We start from the raw sequence: 27,022 nt of genomic DNA on the forward strand, positions 1-27,022 counted from the left end.
AAATTTTTGTACTTTGCTTTTTCAAAATTGTTTCATTGAAATCCTTTCCATTTCAGTTCTTTCCATTTCAGTTATTTTTGTATTGTATTATTTTGTATTGTATTTTTTTATTTAGTTTACCAAATTTGCTAAATTTTGAGTTGTTTCCACTTCCCTAGACATCTACGAAATGTATCAAGGTCCACTTCATGATTTGGGTGCTGGAAAACCTTGCTATAGCTTTGCAACGACCTTTCAAGGGAAACAAAAAGGTCAGGATCTTGCCTTGGAAGGGTGCCAAGACTGGAATATCTTGAGTGTATGCACTCATCCTGTATTTTATTTTATACTGATCATAGACCCTGAGCACATTCACTGAGTACCTGGTATGTCAAGAAAGAGAATTCTTGTCACTAGTCCAAACCTAATTATAATCTACAATAATGGATCATTTGAGGCTTATTTTTCTTGATTTTTTTTTTTGCATTTTTTAAACGCTGTATTATTATAATGCCTAATAACATTACCTAGCAGGGCTGCCTGATCCTCCACATTATAAGACCATGTTTTCTTTTTACCATTACTAAATTCTGTCCAGGGGTGCTGAAATTTTATTTCCAAATTTTTTTTTGAGGGAAAATGGGTCAACTGTTCAGGAGAAAATCACAGAGAAATATGTATTTTTTCATATTAAAATAATAAATCTGGAAGCTGTTTTGTGAGATATTCTAGTGACTCATATTTTGCAGCAGAAAAGTGGAATTTAGCCGTGTCTGCAAAATGCTTTTTTTTTGCTGATTCTGTGAACATCTTCATAAATTACAAAAAGTTATAAGCTTAGGCCAACCTTAGGTCAGTCACCTCAAGGATCTGCATTATTAAAAAATATTGTGATACTATTTTTTAAAAATATCCTGCCTTGCTCAGGGTCTAAGAGGGCTCTGAGAAACAAGCCCCTGACAGTGGGATACTTGTCTCCTTCACTGCAGAAGGTGGGTACTGAATCACGCAAAGGACTACGGAAAGGTAAAAGTGCTTTTATCATCAGGAACTGGAAATAATATTTGCCCAAGTTGCAGAACACATGATACTGAACTAGTCACACCAACTTTATCATACATCACTAATTACATGTTCTCATTCTTGAGGTATCTACTCTGAAAGGCTTTTGCTTGAGCCATGTGGGCATCAGCACTTACAGATACACATTAATTCAGAACATCTAAGCAGCTACTGGATGGATCAAAGCTTCTCACTATTCAGACTCTAGTAGTGGCCAAAAGTGAATGCCAGTGGAAGAGGGTAAGAAGAAGCAAGTAGAAGTGATATGTCCCCAGTGTACCGCAGCCCTTCAGCATTCTCTCACCCTTTCATGAAAGCTATGCTCTAAATATATGAGTCATTCTATGACAAGTAGATCAAAAAAAAGAAGTCCTAGACACCCCATTTTGGATATTCAATTTAGGGAATACTTTCACTTTAATCTTTGTGTTTTAGTTGTCCTTATGTTGAATAAGGATGATCATACTTCTTCATATCACATGGGTTATATGAAAAATAATCATCTCTGAGAAGTAATAAAGTATCATAGTGATGAACACCATAGAAAAGCCAATGAAAGCACTATAACTGCTTTTCCAATAGGTCTGAACAGCAAGTTGTCAATAAAGCATGTGGCCCTATAATGAGCAGCAAGAAAATGATAGAATACTGACTGTCTCATGAATTGAGTTGCATTCATGCTGTGCACTCAGTGAAGTAAAAGCAGTATGGAATCATACAGATAAAGTCTTTATCAAATTATTTATGCACAGGACTAAACCAAAGTTCCTAAGTCCGTCATAATGTTGGTGTTTCCTTCTTTTGTGCTTGACTTTTCAATCATAAAAATGTGGATATAAGGTTATTGTGTATACACATGTGCACATGTTGGAGAGATGGCCTAAACTCTCTAAACTCTTGCATTTGTCATCGTTTTTCTCCAACCTTCTTTTTCAGCCTACTGTAGCGCTATCAACAGCCACTACTGGTAGACCACCAGAAATTTCAGACTTCAAATGCAGTGTTGCAGATTTGCTTTCTAATGGTTAATATACAGATGAACACAAGTACAAGTGCATGTTCCATTTTGGTTATAATGCATGTTTGATTAACCTCATCTTCTTCAGACTTCAAGATCATTGGAACATCTTATTCATAGTCTCATTAAGATTAACTACTATCGTAATATAAGCATGTTCTCACTCAAATCTCTTGTGCTCCTATATTGTCTACAAAGTTTCTGTTAGTCACTGTAAGATCCGTTTTGTGCACACGACTGTTGGACTCTGAAAGCAAAAGCTATAAAGCTATAAATACAGTGCTTTAACTAGCAAATTAAAGAATATATTATGAGGTGTAAAATTACTATACATATTATGCAATTCTCATTTGGTAAAATACCGAAATGAGCAGAAGTCTATGAGTTCTCAAGTGCTATTCACAAAGTAACTAGAAACAAGAAAAAAACAAACCACTAGCTGCTACAGTCTTCAACTGCCACACACAGAGCTAAGCTAAGCATGTCTCACCAAAGAAATGAGTCTATCTCCGTGGAGGAATGTGGTAACAGAAATACCAGTTTACACTCTTTACTTGTAACAAGGCATTTTTCCCAGTATTAAACAAACTTGGAAACAGATTTGATGTAGTGAGTTGAGACAGGAACTGAAAAAAAAATACACCTTTTTATAAATGTGAGTGATCTGACAAGCCAAAGCTGTTAAAAATCACTGTGTATTGCAAAACAAAATCAAACATTCTCTCCACAAAGCAATACCAAAGTGTTTTACTAAAATTTACAACTCAGCCTGCCCCATACAGAAGTATGTATCTGTAGAACTATCAATACATTCAAGGACAGCTCAGGTTTTCTCATCAATTACACAGTTATCTGTAAGTGCAAGCCAATTGCAGACAATGAACTTTGTGCTCCAGTTCACATTAAGAATTTGGGAGAGGAGCAGACTGATTGCTTACTGCTGTGCTTGTCCTTCAACAATCCTCCCCGCTGGAGGCCCTCCTCTGCTGCTGTTCTCCATCAGGCAAAACATGCTGCCTTTCCTCATCCTTTCTGCAAGCCCTCCCTCTAACACCAAAGGATTAAATGTTTAAACTACCAAACGCACTTCAAAGTTTGGTCAAATCATAACAATTGAACTACAAAGTTTCTTAAGATAAAATGATTAAAATGCTATCTGTTTACAAACAGAAAAAAGCCAAAATAAATCAAATACATAAGGGCATCTTTTGAATTAAGTAATTTCTCATTTTCAGGAAAAATTGTGTATGTTTTATTTTACTTTATGCAAAAAAGCTGTTTGGCAACTTGATTCCAAAAGTCTATTTTCTTGATACCAATGTCATTACTAAAATTGGGACAGGACATGCCATAATTGCTGGCGCCAAGGAGGTGATTATATCACTCTGGAAACATTGCAAAATGTGCAATCCAAGAGACTGAGAAGGAGAAATGCCAGCATCTAGCACCAGCCTCTACAGCTGAAAAAAGTCACTGTAACGTTGCTTTTGGAACAAGCTTTGTCTCCAACTATTTTCCCCTGACATCTGGTTATTTTATCCTGTGAAGTGTTCCCAGGAGAACCAACAATTTTGCCACATAAAAAGTACTTTTCAAGCAGTTCTTTTCAGAAAACTCAACCTACATGTCCAAAGATCTGCTAAGCTGATCACACACGTGGCTGTGTGGTTACGTACCCTTCCCAGCTAGAACCATTGTAGCTGCACCATCCATCATGCTGTCTAGCCTACAATTCTGGAGCAGAACTCATGGTCAAAGTCTTTGGCTCTCAAGGAGAAACCTTAAGCAGACCTGGGGCACCCTAGGCAGCAGAAGGATGCACACTGCTATTTTACTATACAAGCTATCAGGAAATCCTTTGTTTCATTCTTTTCTTTTGCAGGAATGAAGTAGGATGAGAGGATACAAAAATGTGTTCTTTCACTGGATGAGTCATCCTGAGTGAATCATTTTATCCATTTCCCTACCTGCAAAATGGGTACCTTGTAAAATGCTAAGAGCTCTGGTCATTAAAAAAAAAAAAAAAAAAAAAAAAGATTTTGTAAGAGCTAAAATGAGTATTACTGGGACTAGTATTAACAGCAGCAGAAATATCAGAAACACTGCTTTTAAGAAGCTATCAAAAGTGGATTTGGGTGGGAAAAAGAGAAATTTAGAATTTTTACTGTTTTGCCACATAGGAAACATGTGAAGGAACAGGAAGAACACAAGAAAAGAAAGACTTGCTTTTTTACTTGTTTTGGTACATTTACTTTCAAGACCTTCTCATCATTAAAAATGGAGTGGAAGACTTTAGATCTGATATTTCTGTAACACTTGGAAGCAAATGGAGAGAATAATGGCAACCCCACCCCCAATAAAAACAAACAAACAAACAAACAAACAAAAAGGAAAAAATAATAAACAAAAGGAAAAAAAACTTCACCATTAATTTATTATAATAAATTTTATGAAAAAAAGTTTAGAAAAGAAAAAGGAAAATCTTTTTCACTTCAGGTGAGAAGTTGGTTAGATTTTTGTTTTAAATGTGGTGTTCATTTTCTCTCCACTCTAAGCTGTACTTCTATAAGACACAGAAAATCATTACGAATTCTCCTTTCAGGCAGAATAAGATTATTCTTTTTTTTTTTCAGAACAAAAAAAAAGGACTAAAGAATTAAAAAAGTTAAACAAGAGTAATTACTGCAGCAGATAAAACATTAATAAGGTCTAAAGGAGAAAAACCTGACAATGGCCAAATATGTGCTTGGCATACCCTACTATACAGTCCTGACAGAACAGCAGATGGGTGAGCGTCTCCTCCTGGGAATCTGGTAGCTGTGCCTTAAGGAAGCCTCGACAGTACATATTTTCCTGTGCTATTCTTTTTTTTTACCCCCTCGAGCCACGGCTTTTTGCCAACACAGGAGAACCTGCCCATCCATGAGAAAGACATGCTATTAAAAAGGATAGGCAATTAAGCAGGCATGTGTACTATTTTCTTCTTTGAAATTTTTCTTTGAATGTTAAAAGTTAAGGCAAAAAAGACAGAAACTTGTTTATATCTGACCTCTCTAATGTGTGAATGAAGTAGCTTGAGTGAAACACCAATACAGTTTGCACTAATAAACTTAAGTGTCAACATAGGAGTGCAACTTAGAAACATTAAGCATAAATTTGCAGAATATTGATGGGTTTGTACAATTTCAGAGATTTCTGCGAGGATGCTTGAGACATGAAGCATTCAAATAAACCAAAACATAATCATCAAGGAGTATTTAAAATAAAGAAGAAAGGATGGGAAATCTCTGCTTATACTTCAAATATTAAAGTTCATACAATTCCCTGACACCTGAGAAAGTGAAATAACCAATAATGGGAGTATCTGTGTATTTTTAATCTTCATAAACTATTATGTTACACAGTAATGTTTGTGATTGTCTCTGAGTTCCACCCTGGAAAGCTGGATTTAATTTATTTTCTAAGCAGCTGCAATAAAGAATATTGCAAAAGAGCTGACTCTGGAAAACTAAATTTCAGGAAATGGGGCCTTTTCTTTTGCTTCTATGAATACAATGTCTGAGTCTAATTTAACATCAAAAGAACTAGGAGGTAACTCTGAAACCAGATGCTAGTCCTGAGCTTCACAGAGATAGTACAGCAATGTCAAAGAGGTTCAGAAGGCTGCTCTCAAAATCATTGCTCACCAGGATTATTATGACAAAAGCCATAACATGATAGAGAATATTCACAGACTTAGAAAGGAAGAGCAGCAGGCAAAGGTGCAATGGACTGGACATCTATGTAAAGAAGGAAGAAGAAATACAACAAAGGATCCTTATGCTGCAAACTCATCCTTTTTAGCACATAAATATCCCTAGCAAGCAAAATTCTATTTACCAATACTTTTCATGAAAGATTGAAGAAAAGGGATGTGCTCACAAGCAAAAGTACATTCCAAAAGCTGCGAGCCCTTAGATTTTCTTCTCCTGTTAAAACATCTGCAGTGGATTTTTAATTAATGTTATAATTTTATTATTATTGTATTTCAAAAGTTTCTTCCAGGGAGTTTTGAAAGTAACTGGAAAGTTACTGGAAAGTAACTTTTTCTTTGTTTTGTCATTCTGGATTTCTAATTGCCAACGAACATTTAAATTAAAATAAAATTTTATTTTGAGCAAAACCCCAAATATTACCATGATCAGTATCTGAAAAAGAAAAATTGGAGAAGGCAGAGAAAGCAGCTGGTCTATCTTAATGATAGAAGAGTTACAGTGTTTTGCTTTCAATTACAAGGAATTATACAGAACTTCTATTTCTAGTGCCAGTAACCAAGAAGAAAATAACTACTGATTAGGAAATCAATCAATTTTAGGTGATCAAGTAAAATGTTCTGAAGAGCTACTAGAAAATGAAGAGCTTCTGAAAAATGCATGCTTCCCACCCATCTAAAACACTGTAATCATACTGATAGCATAAATACAAAGTTATATTTTACTGTTGAAATAAGTAATTGTGAGAAAGTTGCAAATGCACAACATCAGTAACAAAGTCATAAGGTCACCTTACTGACACAGGGGTGAATGCATTTCTGAGGCGGAAAAGCTGTTTGGACAAGATGAAAAGCTGTGATGGCTTTACAAAATGTCATTTCCAGCCTTTCCCAAGAATGGAAATTCCAAGAAGAAAAATACACTGCTTCACAGCTGTGAATGTCCTGCTTGGCAAAAATGCCAATGTAATCACTATCTGTGATTCAAAGGCAAATGATGGCATTGATGATAAATATGACTAAGGACCTCATGGAAATGTAGACCTCTAGAAAAGTCAGATTCATTTCGAAAGGCTATCTGTGCATGTGCATAACAGCAAGCACATCAGTTACAAACTGGCTGGTACCAAGAGGAACATAGCTGTAAGAGATAAAATCCTTCTAATAGGCAATTGTGGCATTTGAGTTGCCACAAATGCTAAGACTTTATGAAGGCTGCCGCCACCACTAGAGGTTCAAAGAATGGTTCCTAACATTTTTCCAGCTCAAATCTCTGGCCCTTAAAGAACGGAAAACATATGTCAGCAATTAAGTCACTAATCATACTGTTACCAAGCATAAAAACAGTGCCTGCGCCAATATCGACTGAGACACTTTATATGTTTTCTCAAATGTCCTGGACTCTACATGGCATTGAACCTAAACGGTCATTTCGGTCATAGTGAAACCTAGGCAGGTATGGGTCTTTCCTTAATAGTATGGAATTCTGAGCAGATGGCCTGAGGTGACTATCACAGGACAAGAGTGACATAAAACCAAAGACCAAACCAGACATTGGTTTGGCACAGTGTTTCCAAGAGGATAAAACAAAAAATAAACTTCTGCAGACTAGGCTGGAAAGGGCACAGCTTCAATATCACTGAGCCAGCCAGCATCACTTTCAGGCTCATTAAATGAAGGGCATCTGAAGAGTTTGCTTGAGAACTGACACAGAATAGGTTGAACTTTTTAAAGGTAATTAATCATGCAATTGTAGTGCCTACCACTGATCATCAGCAAGGTTTGAACCAAGGGTCCCATTGGCTTTGATCCATGTGTTCTCTTACCATGCCTTCCAAACATAACTTTTAAAAGATCCCTTATGCTGTGTATATTTCCACTTGAATGTTGTAATTTTTTTTTTTCTCTGTGTCTATTACTCCTTGATTCTTGTCAGATTTCCTCTATATATGGATACAAATGAAAGACTAGTATCACAGGGATTTCCTGTGATAACAGGTAACAGCCTGGTAAACAATCTTAATGTCCTCGGGTTCTAAATCACTGATTTCCGTCTCTTGTGAAACTTATCAGTACATTTTGAACTCCTAGCAACTTAAGACAGACCAAAGTATCAAATCAAGACTTAAACATAATAAAGAGGAGGAGAAGGTAATAATCTAGTCAGCTCTTTGGACACTGACTGTCCTCCAGAGCTACTAGAATAGCTATTGAAATGGGCAGTAACAATGAAACTTTGTTTTGGGGGATGCTTACTGTGCAGGTTTTGGTGTATCATGAGCTGCTGAGGAGAGAAATATTAGATTTCAAATTTTCAAAATCTGTTTGCTAAAGCAGAAGAGAAGAAATGAAAATTATGAAAGGTGATGTAAAAGTACTGAATAGTTTGTGGACCAACAGGCAAAATGCTCACTATGCAAGATAAAAACCAAAGAGCAGCCAGAGTTACTTAAGCAGAATGGTTTTTTCCTTGTCATAGAAAAGTCATACGTTTACTATCTCATTATCTGATTCATACAGAGGTTTATACTGTAGAATAGAGACAGAAAAGAAGTCAGGGAAACATCATTGTTTTCCAGTCTGGAGAGAAACAAATCACAATAGCTCCTGACACACACCCAATTCCTCTTTTCAGCCCTGTTTTGTAGAAAGAACACAATCAGGTGTGGTTTGACTTTTTCAGAAAATAAATTGTGAAACAGTGAGTATTAAAGGGTAAATAAATCCAAAGAAATTTAGAGAAGAAAGGAACAAGAACCTGAATATGAGCCAGAAGGGAAAAGCTGTCCAAACCCAATTGTCTGCTGCTGTAAATAAGCATTTGCTTAAATTTATGGTATGAGTTTCTTCCATTTATATGAACAGAAGATTTGTTCCCAAGTAAGCAAGATGCCAGGAATGGCCTGAGCAGAGTCTATTGGAAAAAGCAGTTTGTATTGCATGAATTGTTCAACATCCAGGTGGTTGAATGATTGGCATGAGGTAAGAATAGTAGGAAATTCAATTCTTATGGAATTACAGGATATTACAACTTCAGAATTCAGTACTGTTTTAAGACTAAAGTAATATAAAATTGAAGAAGACATGACAAAAACCTGAAACTCATTTCAAAGCATTTGCAACTTCTCCCTAAATGTGCCTTTCAGCCTAGCTGCCTAGCTGCAAACTGCTTTCAAGCTGTACTTTACAGAAGCATGCTCAAGTGGGGCAGTCCTTTGTACATTTTTAATTGCTTTCACATCACTCAATACACTTAGAAGAAAACTTGTGTTACAATGGAAGTGGGTGGAAAAAGGGACTTGGTTCTCCAGCATCAGCAAGGGATCCTTTCAGGGCCTTAGTTCCACTTCAGTCTGAAAGAACATATGGTGGTGGTTTTTTTCATTTTCCATTCCTGACCTTCTTAGGGTAACTCTGTGTGTGTTTCTTTTTGGTAGCCAAAAAAGTATGCAAGAACAGCAACAAGGGACTAATATGGCTACTACTACTGAAAAACGTCTGCTGATGAGTATAACCAGAACATCTACCAGCAGATGTACTGAAGTTACTGTTGTTCTTTTGCGACTTGACATTTTCATCTGTTGTAAATTTTCATTTGTCATAAGTGAACATGTTCCATGTTACCATTATTGAGTCTGTCAGAGCTAGCTTAAATAGTGGTCTTACACTCTCACTGCAAGTGCAGGCCTGCTAACTTTTCAATGTTCGTCTTCATCATATTTCTGTCTACAAAATGGGGCTATACCTGCTGACAAATTTTTTATGCAGTTTCAGACTTAACAGACTAAAAATGTTGAAAAACAGTACACAGGAATTGGATGAGATCTATCTACATTTGTGAAATGGCATTTCAGTCTATCAGACGTCCTTCCTCTGTATTTCCTTTTTCCTATGTACGTTGCAACCCCAGCAGATAAAGGCATTATCATACCATCTTTATGCAAAGCATGAAAAGTAAATATACACATGAATCAAGAATAAGAAGTAAACATGCAAAACAAAAACATGGGTTTTGTTTTCTAAAAAGTTGCCAACATCACTTGGCAAAACCTGAAAAAAAACCTTTGTTTATAGATCATGCAGGGAAGATTTACAGCACAGATTTGCGCAGATGTCTGAACGTGGAGGCCAGGCTCCCCAGCAGTCCCCGAGGAGAGAGCTCAGAGGAAAGCTGGGAGCACCTGCCTGTGTTAGGATGTCAATTCTGATTTTCTGAATGGCCCTCTTGACCTGTGCTGTTTCCTCTATCGACTATACAAGCACAGGTGATGGAATTGTCTTTAAAATGGTGATTTGAAAAACAGATCTTTTTCTCACCTTTTAATTTTTGAAACTCTGAATTCAAATTTATGGTTTCTGTCATCATTAAATATTTTCTTTTTAAATGTAAGAGCTGAGAATTTCACATGACTACAAGACTTGGGTTTATATAAAAATTACTAGACCTATGCCAAGTGGAAAATAATAGAAGCAGATACATTTTTATAAATGAGAAAAACTTGACTGGAACAAAAGTTAGGATGGGAAGAAGAAAATAGTATTTACACACACAATTTAATTCAGACACACCTTAGGATGGCATGAGATGATAGCAGTAAGACTACAAACTGTTAAGACAAAGGGGGTCATTTATGGAAGTGTGATGCACTTAATTGGTCATAAATACCATAAGGAGTACAGGCTTTATTACGCTGTGGCTTCTCACATTAAATATGAAGAAACGTAACTTGTGAGGTCTAAATATCTTTTTAGCACACCTGACACACATGGAAAATACAGAGATACAAAAGAGGAAACTGCAAATTGTAGTATATAACATATATGGTATGTTTTATGTAGATATATACATGTCCACAAATGCACACTTGTCCAAATTTGCAGGCACGCGTCTAAAGTGCAAACAAACCAAAAGGATTAAGCTGTTTAGAACATAACTGGGTTTGTGATACAGCAATAAGGGTGTCAAAGCGTGTAGGAGAGGTTGAACAAGGAAGGATGAAAGCTGCAATAACACAATTGTAAGATTGCTGAGTTTTAGGTGTGTAAATACCTGTTTTATAACTGGAAGTTTTGAAGGCAAAAACTGAAACCAAGTGATTATTTATTCATTAAATGAAGTTAACATTATGAAAATAACTGTTTTGTTGCAGTCTTGCAAAGGCAAATTTTCATGATATTTAAATGAGGAAGGCTATTTCAAACTCAGTTGGAAAGGAAGATTTAAATGCAAACAAGGAGGACAGAAAAAGTGCAAAAGAAAAAAGGGGGGAAGTAAACTAGCTACAGAGTTGGACCCCAGATGATAAGGCAAATGCATAGGGGTATGACAAGAGGAAAATAGATGTTGGCTAAGTCAAGGAAACATCACATGTCAAATGACAGCACTGCTCACAAGCTTCAAATCACTAAATATGGAAATTTCTGAGACAATAAAGTTGATTATGAATATAAAGCTCTAAGAGGGAAGATGATCTTATGTAACTGATCTTGTGTAGGGGATGCTTCAGGGCAGCAGCAACCAAGAAGCTTTTGTAGCAATTGGCTGTTTTTTCTCTATACCTCTTTGAAAAAATTTCATAGAAGTCCTTGCTGGAGTCTGCCCTGATGTTTGTGGGGGTGGATGCTGGCAGCAGCTATGAGATGTAGTATGACAACATGTGGAATTAGTCATTGGGGTTCAGAAAGCAGTGTAGTCATGCCACTGTAGTGGAGGGCTAACTGGCCTTGGTACAGCATCATCCCACCAGCTCCCAGGACAGGACAGCTGGCACCAATGTGCAAGTCTTTGCCATGTGTTGTCTTGCACTATACATAGCATCTATGTCCTTCTTTCTTTGGAACATGTTATGGGTACATGTTATAGAGCTATTTGTTTGTAGGGTGTTATATAATGACACGTGGGAATTTCTTCAAAATGTTGATAATTAACTATAATTTCACCAAAACTGAAACTTTTCACACACACACAAGAAAAGAAATTTAAGTACAAATTTCAGAATTATCAAAATTTTTTTCATCAAAATAAACCCATTTTTTCTAGTCTGACATGATTTTTTTATTCAAATAGTTGACCTGAATAGTAATTCTAAATTATTAAATTGAAATAAAGCATAATGAAACTATTGAAATGAAATTTTTCAACTGATGTGTGCTGAATTTATTTTGAGATCTCTGATTAAAAAAAGGCAGTTATTCATACTTCTGAAGCAATCTTCCTTTTTTTAATGCTTAGTACTTTCACAGAAGGGGAAAAGTCCTAAATATCTATAGAGAAAAATATTTTTGACTTTGCACTTGAGGTTTTGAGTGTATTAGTGTTAAATAGCACCATCAGGTGCTGTTATAAAACTAGCAAATGAAATGGAGAAGAAATAAATTTGTCACGTATTCCTGTCTGTGCTTCTTGAATCCTCAAAACTGAGGTCAGATGAGCAAAATCAGTTTCTGCCATTTAGCTTCTAAAGCTGTGCACTGTTCTGTCTTTTTATAAATAACAGGTTTGAAAATGTTTTATAACTTTTGATGAAAGAAAAAATATTTAAAAGATCATATCATAAAATAGCCATGTCATGCACCTATTTATGTCATACATGCACACACCTTCAGATGTCAACAAATAAAGAAGCACAGAAATCTACTTATGTGTTTTGTAATGTGACCTTAAGAGACGTGCTCTAGTGCATATTAGTCTGAATTAAAACCCACCGTAGCTGAAATCCGATAGGAATCACAGCAATGAGGGTCACTAATTTGTGCTGCCATTAGAATGATGACACTACTCCTTAGTGGCTTCACAGATGTGAACTGACCACACTTTGAGCACAAGCTTTTTCAACATTACTTTCAGCCTAAGTAGTTGGTTTATTCTTGCTGCTGTGTCCTAAAACATTCCATTCCATACTGGACTTCCCTTGTTTTATATGAATACTCTCTTTATATTACAAAATAATGCTACAACTACTAAATATTAAAGTATATATTCAGCATAAGCTAAGTTAGTTGCACTAGAAAGAATTAATCTGGTTAAATGTGCACACTGCAGGTGTCCATATACAAGTTAGATTCCATTTGTATGTATTATTTATATTTAGTGGAGCTTTTCTTGATAAAATCAGTGACATCATCTACTGAGGCAGACAACTAAAATATGTGATGTAAGTCACACCCTGAAAGCAAGTATTTCTCTCTACTGAGAATGTGAGGTTAGTAGTTTAGGTATGGCAGACATCTATCTTTAGTTGAGCTGAATCCTGTCTGTTATGCCTTGCAGTGTAATTGTGCTTCTCAGGAAATTGTGTTGGAAGAAAAGTGCCCTTATCTTGGAAAAAAATGCAACCAACTAGTTCAGCCATGGTGAAATGGAAAGGCATAAAAGGGAGAGAACTTCTATCAAGGCATCTGCACACTGGTCCAGATTTGGGCTACTTCCTATCCTCAGTTGAACCAACTGTAAATGGGCATTTGGTCATTCAGGCTGAGCTGTCAAGTGAGCTCCCCATGAAACTTGCTGCCCTCTCCATCACATTATGCTAGGCATAGACACTGAAGTACCTTGTCTCCACTGACCTCACAGTCCAGTTATTAGATTTGAATGGAACTTTGTTCGTGCCCTGATAATCTACAGATGTGCACAGGGAGAAGGTGTGAGAACAAACTGTGCTGTAAACGCAAGATTATATCTTCAGGAAAATTGAGACTGGATTGTTTGCACACTAAAGTGAGTGGCAGAGAACTACATGTGCTTGAATGTGGTGGGGAAAGAATATTACGTATGTTTTTCTGGATGCAGCTTGAAAGAGAATGTGTCTAAGGAAGTGCCCTTTCTTTGCTGGAGTCAAACTTCATCATTTGTTCTTTTTGGCATGGTGTGCAATATTTTTGTTTGTTTAAAAAAACATTTATTATTTCAAGACAGCAGTTCTTATCACATTCATGTTAAAGTAATTGGATTTTATGTTGGCAAGTCTAATATTTCTGCTCTAAAAAAATGCAGAGATGAAACCATGCCAAAAGATTATGTTGGCAAGAAAAAAACAGTAAAAATTCTCTAAAATCACTTACTCAACTTGAAATTGCAGTCAAAAAAGCTAACAGCATACTGGGCATCATCAACAAAGGTACTGAGAAAAAAAGCAGGTATAATTTTACTACTGTATAAAAACCTTGGTGTGTTCACGTCTTGAGTAATGCATCCCATCTGGTCTCTATATTTCAAGGACACAGTGGTGCTTGAGGAAATACAATGAACAGCAGCTAAAATGATCAAGGGATGGGGCAGCAGCCTTTTTAGGAAAGTCTAAGGCAGCTACAACTCTTCAGTTTCTACAGGAAAAGGCTGAGGAGGTTATGACTGAGCTTCACAAAATCATGAAGTTGGTGGATAAAGTGAATGCAGAATCTTTCACCAAATGCCACAATGACAAAACTGAGGGATGTTTGTTGAAACCACCAGGACAACACTTATAAAGCACAGTAAAGAAAGTGCTTTCTTACATAGTCAGAAAGGTTGTCAGAAGGCTGTGGGAGAAGACAGTGTCAGCAAATTCAAAAAAGAGGTTAGACAAATCCATGGGCAACAGGTCCTTAGATGGATTCTAAAGGGAACTGCCAAGGGTGAACCCTGTAACATCCCTAATACAACACTGTAGATGCTTGGCAATATATGATGGGAATGGACTGCAGAAATTGGACAGGTTTTCATGTTCTCCTGTTGCTGCAGGTGAAGACAGAATACTAGGTTAGGTAGACCAATGTTTAGGCCCAGTAGGACATGTCTTATATTCTTAGAAAATAGAATACTTGATGACCCTAAACTCCACCCTTAATTCACTAGAGAAAATAGCATTTGTTCCTGTTTCATTTTGTACAAATAACACTGTTTAATGTATTACACTCTGCAAAATAGTGTAATGCTGACTATGCAGGCTTCCTCATTAGCACTGACAATGGCAGAATAAATAAAAACACATGTACCACCTCAAATGTCTATGGTCATCATGATTTGAGGCCCATACTGCTTACAAAAGCCTATTTTGCTAAATGAAGTCACCTATGACTTCCATCAAAGTCAGACTTCATGCAGGAAAGGTCATCTCTAGCTTACCGGCTTTGTTCAGCATTCAGAAATCCCCCTATTCTGCGTATGATATTTGGTACTTCAGCATCCCCATGAGCTTGGACACTGGCAGCTTGCACTGAACTTTCCCAATTGACTATATTCAACATCTTCAACTGCTAAAAGTATAATTCAACATTATGTAAGGTCCCAACCCTCTTTTGTTCAAGAATAGTTTTCATAAGGTATGGCAACAGGGGACAGGTAATATTGCCAACAATGACAACAGCCACTTGCCTCCCACAAACAATCATAATACTGGAGTGGGAAAAGGATTCATCCAGTATAGGAATAAAAAACCTTAACTCTTCAACAGCCAAGTGGTACAAATGCTGTTAATACTATTCACAGTTACATTTACATAGCGTTCTCTGCCCTGTAGACAAATACTTCTTCAGGGAATACCCTAGTTTTGCTCTTGATCTCCCCAGCACTGGGATTCCCAATCTGAAAGTCAGCAGTTACTTCAAATATAGATCTGATGCCAATAACCTAGAGGTATACAACTCATTTAATAACATTTATTATATATATTCATCATCATTATACTGGCAATAGGCTTCCTAGCACTAAGCAATTAACCAAGGAACTGATCTGTTTTGGGATGGCCAGTGTCTAGGCAATGTGATCTAGCCACAGCTTCCTCCTGCCAGATGTGGGCACCAAAAGATTGGGTCACACTCATGGTAGAGTTCTACTTTGTGGTACCTTTAAGTCAGGAAGCCAGTGCAGCTACCTCAGGTCAGCACAGCTGGATCTCATCTCATTCTTCTGTCCTGCCTCTTCTGTCCCAGAAACAACACTATCCACTGATGTCAGGCCACAAGCATTTTCTTGTCTCCATTCAACAAAACTTTTATTTAGCATCCCTATTGTGATCTACATATTAAGGGTACAGTCATGACAAGTTCATCCAATAAAGCAGTTCTGTTCCACTTATCTATAAATATGGTATAGTCTGAGAAAGTCATACTTGACAATATCCTTCAACAACTTCCAATCTACCGAACTCTGTGCTATCGTAGACAAGCATATCACCCACTTCTGGAATTAAATAAGAACAGATGCATTGTTCTACAGAATACCACAGATTGAATCATTGAAGACCTCTGCTCTCAGGGGTACCAGAGAGGCTGGGATATATGCCCCTTGCAGATCAGCCAACCCTAAGTTAAAAAAAAAAAAACAGGAAAGCCTCAATTGGCATATGTTAAAAAAATAAATAAAGACAGAGGAAGGCCAACCCACAAAGTAAACAGATAACTATCAACTCTAGACACACCATGCAGAAAAAATTGTGGCAAAAAGCTGACAATAGTCCTGAGGCTTATTAGTTCTTTGGGCTAATTATCTGTACCATGAGAAAATAAAGAAGTTCTAAAATCTGATCAGCTGCACCTTTTGCAGCTGGTAAGCTGTTGTCCAGCAACACTGGCTGCTTGCTTGACTTGCCATCAGTTCCACACCTAAACTTCCCAAATTTTAACTTATTTCCTCCAAAATAGTATTTTTTTTTAGAAGTTCATATTTTTCCTTCATTACAAAAGAAAAAAATAACCAACAAAAAAACATTTCCTGTGGAACACTGCTGCTCTACTGTTCAGTGGCAAATAGTTAAGAAAGTGGAGTCATATTCTCATTTATTTGCATGTACTCCTGTCTCAGCCAAAGTTCTACCTTACAGTGAGTTTCCTTAGTACCTTGTTATTTCTTCTCAGGAATAACAAGACAAATGAATCATCTTCACTAAAAAGTCTGTACCATCATTTAGCCATTCTAGACTATTCCCCAGAACTTTTCTGATTCACAATCACACTTCACAATCACATGCTGAAGTTAGGAATGAGTAGGAATGAGTGGCAGAATTGAGCAGCATTAACGTAACAGGTAATAATCCTTAAATAAGTCACCTTCTTATTTTGCATAAATACAAACCATCTGCTTCTACTTCAGTCACTATAACGTCAGGAGAAATCTTCCAAGGTGCATCAGAAAGAGAATGTTTGCCTACAGACTATACTGTCATGCTAAGCAGTAGCCAGTCCCGACTGAGTTGACTTTGCAAGGCGAAGCATCAGCACAGCCTGGGCTCACCTGCATCTCCTCCAAGCCAGCTGGGTGCACCTCTGCACGCTATCAGCGGGTGATACCCTAAGGATGCCTCATAATATTGATACTGGAAAGAACAACCCTGAATTTATTGCATCTTTTGGACAGAGGGTGAGTGTGATTTCAGGGAACCAAAAGCAGAGGATTCTCTGCCTTGTCTCTGAGTCTATTCCATCCTCTCACTGGTCTCTGTGTGTTGGGAGCCTGGTTTCTGTTCTTCATGGGAACTTTGTACACATGGGAAACTGCAGTGCAAGGATATCCTGGGACCATTTCTCTCAAACCCTTGAAAGAGGGATATCCATACTTGAGTATAACCCTGTCACTCAAGTCCCTGTGCTCGCGGGACCCACAAACCCTGCCTTGGCTTTTCTTCTCACATTCTCCCATCTTCTTCCTCCCAGTCACCCTTGCTCCTCCAACACACAGCAGGATCGCTATGTCAACAGATGAAGAAAGCAGAATTACATGCTGCAGCTCTCCCAGTCTCCCGGCCTGAACACCCATCAGTGCTCCTGACTTCATCACATTACTTGTCCCTACACATTTCGGTGCTGTTTAATACTGTGGCGAGACTGTCGTGTTGCTATTCTGCCCACAGAACAGGAGGGAGTGGCGCTGACCCACAGGGACAAACCCACAGACTCCCGAGACTGGTGATAAGAACACCAGCTGAAGTCCTGCAGGTGACAGGCAAACCAATCCTGCTTGGGACCAGTGCGAAGGCTGCTCTGCTTGGCTGGGCAGTGTGGGTAGGGTGAGCCAGCCTGACGCTGGCAGCTCCCTCCTCTTCTCCCCTCCCTCAGCACTCCAGTTCCCCTCTGGTCTCTGGCTGGGGCAGGGCTTGCCTGGCTTCGCTCCACACCACCAGAGAACATCACACACCTTGTCTAGTCAGCCTCCAAAGATGTCCCTGAGAGCCACCTCCGAGCTCAGGTAGTGCTTCCAAATGGCAGGGTAGCAGAGGACTCTCAATTCACCATTAGCAGAACAGGTATTCCCACCTACCAGATCAACGTTGTAACTAAAGGCATCAGCAACAAAAGGCAGGCAGGTATTTTAGACAGAATACTTGGTGGTCAAATCAGCCTGCAGCTATTAGCTACGCGGATTTTTTTCTTTGAAATGTTTTCTTTTTTCCTGCAAGAATCAATGCAAGCAGTCAAAAAAGAAATAATTGAAAGGCAGATTTAATCAGAAAGATACTGATTTATTTGCACAGTTGCACGTAATAATTAAGGTATGTAAGTGTTAGCTCACTACCTTGGAGGCACCCTGCAGAGTGTAACACTTTAGCAATTCATAGTTCACCGACACAGTATTACTTTACTATACTTTAAGAAATATACGGAGCCACTACTTACTGCAGTTATTTCAGCAAAACTCTTCCTTAGCAGTTTCTGAGAATGACTGGGACTACTCTTTAGCTTGAGCAGTGTAGTTATTTCATTTTCTTTTACTACAAAATGGTTTTAGTAAAGGACAACTGGAAAAAATTACTAACTTCTTTAATGGTAGTGCTGACATGGCTTTAACTCAGAACATAGACTATTTGAAACAAAGTTTTTAATAGGCTAATGTTCAATTAACTTGATATATTTCCTCACAAAGATATTTATTTAGTTACTAGTCTATCCCACAGTAACACATCAGCCATTTATCTCTAAACATAGGCTATATCTTAAAATACGTCATTTTATATCAGTTAAATATAGCCCTGAACAATTAGTCTATTATGTGTTTATTAAAATGATGGTGGTTTTCTTAAAAACAGAGAGAGAGGGAAAAAAATGTGGGAGACATTAAAAGAGAAGAGGGAAATTATTTCACATACCTAACAGAAACCTGTCCTGTCAGTGCCTATTAAGCTATATAAAGCATAAAGTTCTCACAAGAAAAAATAATTAATTAAAAGAAAAAACTTTGCTGATTTCTAACTGAAAAAGATCTGCAAGAAAAACATACACACAGGTCACTATTACAGGCTGCTTCTGCTCCTCTGAGCCTCTGAGAGGAGGGGAAATGCATGAAGCATAACACAGCACAGTCTTACACATGCTACTATAAAGTCTGTCTCCTCCCAGGACACTTATCTCTACCAGTCAGTCTATTTATGCAGCAAAACGACATGTAAGTATCCTAAAATAGCTCACACAAACTGTAGCTTCATTTTACCCTCCACCCTCCAGAACTGCAAGCTTTATATCATAACTTTGTTCCTGAAATAAATCTACTAAAGATTTTTAGAAGGTACCTGTAGGTGCAAGGACTGAACACTGAATAGGAAAAACATATGCAATGGGTTAAAAAAATGTATGCAATAGGTTCTCATTAAAAAAATGCTACACACAGTATTGTACAAGAAAAAGCTATATAAATTTTGTTTCTTACTACTAATCCTGAAAATCAGATGCTGAACATCTTCAATAACCATGCAAAATCTATCAAGTCAAAATTAAACCCTGTGACTTTCTTGGGACATGTCTGTGTGTCATAATAGGAAGGGGAGCTTTAAAGAAACAAACCAAACACATTACCACATTGTGTCGGCAGTCCTTAAGGAGCTGGTAGATCGGGATCTTGGCTTCATAACAATGCTCATTTTGAAAAATTCCTTCAGTATTTCTAGCAGTCAAACATCAGTTGTCCTTACAAAGCTCATTCTCAAAGTACTCCATTTCGAAGTATTTTTTAAAATCCTCTGCTTTTTAAAACCCTTGAAATCCGTCTCCTGTAATAATCCAGGCTCTGGAGGAAGAATTGTAACACGCTGCAACTCCTTCCTTTTTCACGCTGAATTTACTCTAGCACTGTGCTATTCGGAAATGACAGTGCTTTTCTCTTCTGTCTTATATTGCCCTGGGAGGAACTAGTCTATTTTGAATCTATTCTCCCTGCAGGTCACATGGGAATGAAGGCAGCTGAAAAGAGTCTCTACCTCTTTCTTGCAGTTTGATAACAACAGGTTTAAAGGTCAATCACATTCAAAAAAAAAAAAAAAAAGAAAAATACTGATGGATAATAAATGAAAGATGAATGTAAGCTACAGTAACATTAGTGAGTTTGCAGGGAATTTCCACTTAGAGACATGCTAGATAAATTACTCTCTGTGGAGTAAAGAAAGGCACAAAGATTTTTCATTCCAAGTTAACTAAAAGCTTTATCTAGAAACGTAATTCTTCCCTTTCTTTTTCTCCTAACCCTAGATACTGTGAATAAGTACTATTGTCTAACTTCAGAAAACAGAAAGTATTCCCTGTCTCAAAGACATTCAAAACACTGTGGGGAAGTTAAGTAAAAAGAAAATTCCTTGTTTACTGTTAAAGTCAAACACACATACAGACAGCCATTGTTATAAATCACTGAAGGACAAAATACCTCAGTTAAAGAACTCTAACATGACGTCCTCTCTACTGTATTGCAGAAAGACATCTTTTTCTGTTACAATAAATACATGAATATGTTTATGCATTATACACAAACTTGCATTTTTAATTTCCAGCCAAAAACTTATCATAAAAGCTTTGAGAGTTAATTCCTTTTAGGAAATACTAGTGTAAACATATTTGGCAATTTCAGCGTTAGAAGACCAAAAAAATGCTCAGAACTGGATAGTGAATATACCATTTAAATTACACATTTTGAATTTGCTCTGAACTGTGCTAGAAGTGTTTTTAAACTGAAAGAGCAAAGTTATTGCTCAACAAGTGGTTACATGCATAATAGCCATTCCTTTGTACAGTCTTTACAAGTGTTGCAGTATATTACTTTTGATGGTACTGCAGCTAGGTTAGTAACGAAAGCAAGCACTAAAAATTGTATTTATAAAATTTAAATAGACTTGGCAAATAGAAGTAAAACATGATAAAAAGGCTCTGCATTAAAATATCAAAAAATTCATCAAATAGGAATGTGTGTAAAGTGTGTAAAGCTCTCTAGAACCTTTGCACTTTATTTTATAACAGTACAATAAAATGCATTACCAACTGCATTGGGTATCAACAGGAAAGATCCTAACTGCCCTGGAGCCTTGTGCCAGTCATCTGCATATGAAGTGCTCCACAACAGCAAAAGGAATGTTGATAAGGTTTCTTGCTAAGCATTCTGTTCTTTATGTTTTCTGGCACCTATCTTTCAAATATCACCTAGTGGTTAATGCAGGACCTTTTGTAAGAGTCCTGTGGAATCATAAAAGTTAACCTCAAAGAGTGGAAAAAGCATCTCTGGTAAATTTAGCTCAAAAGCTCATACAGTCATGGGACCTTTCATGACAGTTGGGTCTGTCACTGTGCAGGTCAAACATCTATGGAAATGGACATAAAACAGGCACCATGTTGTGAAACTTTATTCCTTAAACAGATGGAATAGATCAGGCAGAAAAACAAAAATCATATGAAATAGAGGTCCTGGACTATTACAGAATAGCTGGCCATTTAAAAGCTTTTTTTAAAGTTTGCCTGATTATTTATAATTGATAAATATCAACATTATTCCCATACCAATGAAGGAACACAAAATGAAAGAAAATAAAACTTTTGACTAAGTGGTTTCACAATACCATACTGAATGTAATATTTAAGGACTACTTCTGCTGTGCCACACAGTAGGTATTTCAGGATGGTTTGTTCTCAAAAGCATATCAGTCAAGATGCTGCCTCTTACTTGTAGCTAATAGAAATACAACTAGAAATATACTGTAGTATATTTATATGCCAAATATTGCTCTACAATATAAATACACTGTAGTTACAGGTACTTTTATAATTAAGGTAGTGTTTTTCAAAGCAGATTCAGAAAAAAAAAGTCTGATGGAGGTGCAGACCACCAACAGAGGTAAATACTAACACCTATTGCTAACATGCTTTCTTTTCTGGTCTCCTTCATCAGCTCCTTAGAAATAAACCCCGGACCTCCAAGTGCCTGCCAACTTCAGACCAGGTACTATTATGAAATATATATTAATCAGCAACAAGAAGATTACAGTATTACAACCATATTCCAAGCAGTTAAATCAGAGCCTGTCCTCAGGTAGCAACCTTAGAAGCAAAGGCTACCTGCAAAAAAGAATCTATCAGTAGAAGGGAGAGCTCACAGTCCTCCAGGGAATGTTAGTTTTATGTGAAATTAAAAAACTGACTTTGGTGAAGCTAAAAAAAAAAGACTTTGAGAAAATGAGGCATAAAAAAAGGCAAGAGTAAGCAATCAAAAAACCCTCTTAATTTTTCATCTGGATTGGTATCTTGCAGGCCATGTGGAAAGCAAAACCCAATTGTCTGTGATTTCTCAGCTCGATTAGTGGGAAAAGGTTTTTGCAGGGAACCCAGGGATTTGATAGTCAGTATGGGAAAGACAAACCTTTTCTAGAGAAGTTTCTAAGGAAACTATTAGGCCAACTTTGGCAGTTAGTAATAGCTTCTAATTCGTACATAAAACATATTGTGCTGCCATTAAACTCAATGGCAGTTTTATCTAAGACTTAAATAAAGTAAAGAGCATACTAGTCCACTATGCTCACAGAAGATGACACAGCATTTATTTTAGGCCCCAGGTCTTGGTATGGGGTCAAATAATATAGACTCTTAATTTCTCATCATTTGAGGAATTAAGAGAGAGAGAAATTACGAGAATAAAGAGAGAAAAGGCAGCTCCACTCTGCTAGCAATGGAAAATTGTGATATCAAATAACTAAATGTTAAAATAGCCAGTAAGAATCCATCAACAAAAGAAACTTCTCAAAGACATAAGAAATCAGAGTATAAGATCCAACTTCATTATAAGAGCTAAGACTTACGTATCAGAAGATGGAAATATATCTATGTTAATTGGAAGCATTCTTTTATCCCAGAACAATATTTTATGAGTAAGAGCTACTGCATTGTATGTTATTAAATCCAAAATGCCAAGAGGCAAATTATGTACAGATATATATTTAAAATACTATAAAGAAGATAAATATAAGCATATTCATTATTGTACACTGCATGCTTATAAAAAGATGTGCATGGTTTTACAGATGCACTTATAATATACACAGTACATAAATACAAGCATTTACCTAAGACATGCAACAGCCATTTGTAGCACCTGATTTGTACATGAAATTATGTAACTTCAAAAAAATCACATTTCTTTTTGGTTTTGGAATCCTTTTTTAGGGTGGCAGGAATAAAAGCTCTCAAACTGAGCTCTTGTTGGTATGCCATCACAGTTAAGGCAAGTGTCAATTGCATAATGAAACTAAGGAAGAAAAGATTTTAAATTAATGAAAATACTAAAAGATGGAGCCATTCAGTACTGCTAAATACACTAATAATAAAAGCAGCAAGAAAAGCAACAATATTTTTTATCTGTATGTATCCGTCAACTGAGGTTTTGGCTGTATAGTTAAGCTGTCTAAAGAAGAAAAGATATTGAAGTAATTAAAATACGAGTAATAAACTGTGTGCAGGATTCAGCCCACTTTGAGGCTGCTTGCATCTTAGTTACTCATCTTCAAATTAGTAACTAACTGAATTAAACCAGTGTTATACTGCACAAAATTGAAAATTAAAATGAATTGGAAAAAGCGTGGTTTAGGGAACGAGGAGCAGGACTGACTGTTCTGTTTCATGCTTGGGAACATCTTTGTCTTGAGAGTATGGAAAATATGCTTAAACATTCTGAGTTTTGGCTTTGTGTGTGTAAAACAGTGATAATGCACATCATGCTGCTTGGAAAGCACTTGGACATCGAAAGGCTGAAAACATGAAACAGGTGCCAGGGTATTATTGCTGTTGCTGTATACAAGCTGAAGAAATAGATTCACAATCTTCCTTTTTAAGACAAAGTGAAAAGTCCCTGTAGTCTGATAAGACAGTAACATTGTAAGTTAAACCTGCAACAGCTGATATGACTTTTCTTGTTTACTGGGGTGACAAATTTAGGAATTTCTAGCAAATACACATTGCTTTAGGACACACAGGGACACTGGCAATGTATCAAGATAAACAGAATTCTGGAAGCCTAACATCAAGCCTTAACATGTAAGAAATGACTGGGCTCTTAAGTATATTGTTTGGAAGGCACATTAGCAAATGAAAGGTGTATAACAAGCTGCTGCTTCTTGATGTGCAATCTGAACTTTAACTTCATCATAACTTTATTTCTGACAGGACTATTAAAGTATCTTTAAAACCTGGAGCTGTGCTCATTGACTCAGGACTATCCCCAGCATTGCTTAGCTACTATTGCATCAGGTCTTGTGCACACTTTCTATCTTTCTTTTCTTCATATATGCTTGCCAGTTTACATGTTTATATCAAGTATAGTTTTCAATGTACAAACAATATGCACTGAGATCCAAACCCAACCCTTGTAGTCTCTAGGAGCACATACTCCACAACGGGAAACATTTTCTCACAAGCTAAGCACCATACCAGTTAGTTTTGCAGAACTGTGAGTTGCACAGTTCATCTAAGTTCATCCACAGCACTAGTTTATCCTCTTACGTCCTGTCCTGCAGAACAAGACTGAAGGACAGAAAAGATTAACAAGATGTTCTTATACTACCTGTATGGGTGGGTTTGAGAACTAGTAATACAGGCGCAGGTTCAGAAGAGACATCTTTCAATAACATGCATTAAGGCAGAGAATTAGAGAAGGACATATTTGACCCACCAAAAGTTTTTGTGAGTGCTCACCATAGCAAATAATTTAAAAAATACTCTTTTATAGGGTGTTGATGGAATGCCAGGGAGCCAAACTCTGTCATTCATTTCTAGGTAACAGCATATTCCCTTTTGACTGGAGTAACTTTATCAAAGAGGAAAAAGGTATACATAAATGCATGGGTAAAATAACAGAAAAATGTAATAATAATTACAGCCTAGTATTCTTAAGAATGAAGAAAGACTAACCAAAGGGCACAGAAGAAATACATTATTGTCATTAGTGTTTCCTTTCTATATTCATTTACATTTAGCTGCCTGGATCAAGCTACCTGCCTTATGAATAAATATGGTTTATTTGCTCAGTGATTAAAGTGTAAATAAAGTTACTATGTGCTCTCAAAGGCTCTACCCAGACTCAAGCATGCAAAACTCCTCAGAGGTAGCATGGCAAAGAGGGCCTTATGTGACGATACCCCATTCTGTCATGATGCCTTGTCTGAAGATACTCAGTTTTGATACCCTTTGAAACTGCCAGGTGCTGCTGCCTGAGCTGTACTGTGAGCAGCAAATGAGGCATGTCTCAGAGAGAGGCCTTTACAGTGCCTCTCTTCCTCACATAGCAAAGCCAGGTTCTTGATATATGCTGGGCTTAAAAAGTGTCCCTCTGCCTTTATTCTGGCCCAATTTTAATTTGATTTGGTCATTTATGCAATTAGAGATTAGCGAATTCAGTACTAACTGACCATTCTTGGTCCACATAGACTCAGTTGCAGAAATAAAGCTTTATCAGAATAGATCTAGTTCCTGTGTAGAATTTCATTGCTAGAGATTCAAAAAGAAAAAAAAGAGGTAATTTTTTGGAGTAGGAGAATTTTTTTCCTGACAAACATTATATTCTAGGCAAACAGTGTAAGCTCGTCGTATCAGCTATGGCTGTGGTCTGTGGTTACATCTAGGATTAAGGTTGGAATAAAAGGTACCTGCTAATGTTGGACTAATACTGGATAACAGTGAATAGACTAAAACTAAATACTAGCACAGTGGAAGACTTTGGACTTGAGCTGAGCTAAGGCTGCCTAGTATGTCAGGCTGTTTTTCTTTTTTTTTTTTAAATAAGACATAAAAAAATCCCCCAGATACTCAACATGTCAACATATATATATATAAAGCTATAAAAATGGGTTTTATTATAAAAACATTGTATTTTTGTCAGCTCTAAATGGACATACCACAATAATTACAGCACTAATTACACTGTTAAAGGGAAAATCTATAGATATTTCCATCAGGCCTTCTGTTTTTCAACTATTTGCTCCACACAAACTTGGACTACAATTTCTTAGCTAAATACTTGTTTAAAAATTAAACATTGGTGGTTCATACTTAAGTCAGTACAGAGTTAAGCAGTAGCTATGTTTTCCAAGTGCAATATGTCTGTCTTTTTGGCTAAAAAAAAGGTAAAGACTAACATTTTTTGTCTTTTGTTAATGAAGCAGTGGCTGCTAGGAAAAGCAAGAGAGAACTGTATCCCTTTTATAAAGACTTCATAATTAGGGCTGGTCCTGGATGAAGTTACGTTAAGTGTCAGGCTTATTACTTTGAGCACAATGGTATCTTGTAGGATATATCCTCTTTTGTCATCAACTTGTTCAGAGGAATGGGATAGTTCTGCTCAATATTACTCAAACACAGAAGTGGGGGATTAAGGAGTGATGTCTGGAAGACACTTAAGAATACTACCATTTCAGGAAGACTATGAATGTATTTCAAAAATAAAAAATATACCACGATTTCAAGAACACAAAACTTGAATATATTCAACCTGCAAATTTACATATACACTTAAATTTTAAGTATGTTAGCTAATCTTATGTAGATATTAAAGCACTTTTTTTTCAAATTTATCTTGTGTAGAACAAAAATCTACCATTAACAGCAAAGCTGTATTCTCCAACCACACATATTCTAATATCAGTATGTTTCAGTAATGCTTTTGTCTTTTTGGAAGCAATGAAGCAATCAACTTCTACTATCAGAAAGTCTTCCTGAAAACAAATCTGAGGTGCAGCGTTTACACCAGTGTAACAGCACAGTTCTCTACAAACCAGGAAAGTGGACTTCTCCATGTTCTTCACTGGAAACTTGGCATCCACAGGTACTGAACCATGACCTGAATGAGTCAGACATGGGTAAGACTCTTGTTTGGTAGAATGACATCATCCATACTTCTAAGTCCTTCAGAAATATGTGAGGAAGTAATATTAAATCTAAATTATTCATCATGCTACCAAACCTTTCTTGAAGAGGAACTATACCTCTAGGGCATTTGTGTTTCACAA

General features: G+C 36.9%; 1 protein-coding gene across 6 annotated transcripts in view; it reads right to left on the reverse strand.

The window, feature by feature from the left end:
- The window catches only part of PDE4D (phosphodiesterase 4D), a 369,603-nt gene that overhangs the window by 137,365 nt on the left and 205,216 nt on the right, over positions 1-27,022 (reverse strand). Inside the window, exon 1 of one of the 6 annotated variants that reach the window (XM_075021236.1) lies at positions 19,572-20,156. The exons of the other annotated variants lie outside the window; for them this stretch is intronic. Within the exon in view, the coding sequence (XP_074877337.1) occupies positions 19,572-19,636 (65 nt within the window). The 5' untranslated portion in view covers positions 19,637-20,156. Of the gene's footprint in view, positions 1-19,571; positions 20,157-27,022 lie in introns of those variants that run through there. 6 annotated transcript variants of the gene reach the window in all.

Source organism: Buteo buteo, chromosome Z (assembly GCF_964188355.1).
Source record: "Buteo buteo chromosome Z, bButBut1.hap1.1, whole genome shotgun sequence".
Lineage (NCBI taxonomy): Eukaryota > Metazoa > Chordata > Aves > Accipitriformes > Accipitridae > Buteo > Buteo buteo.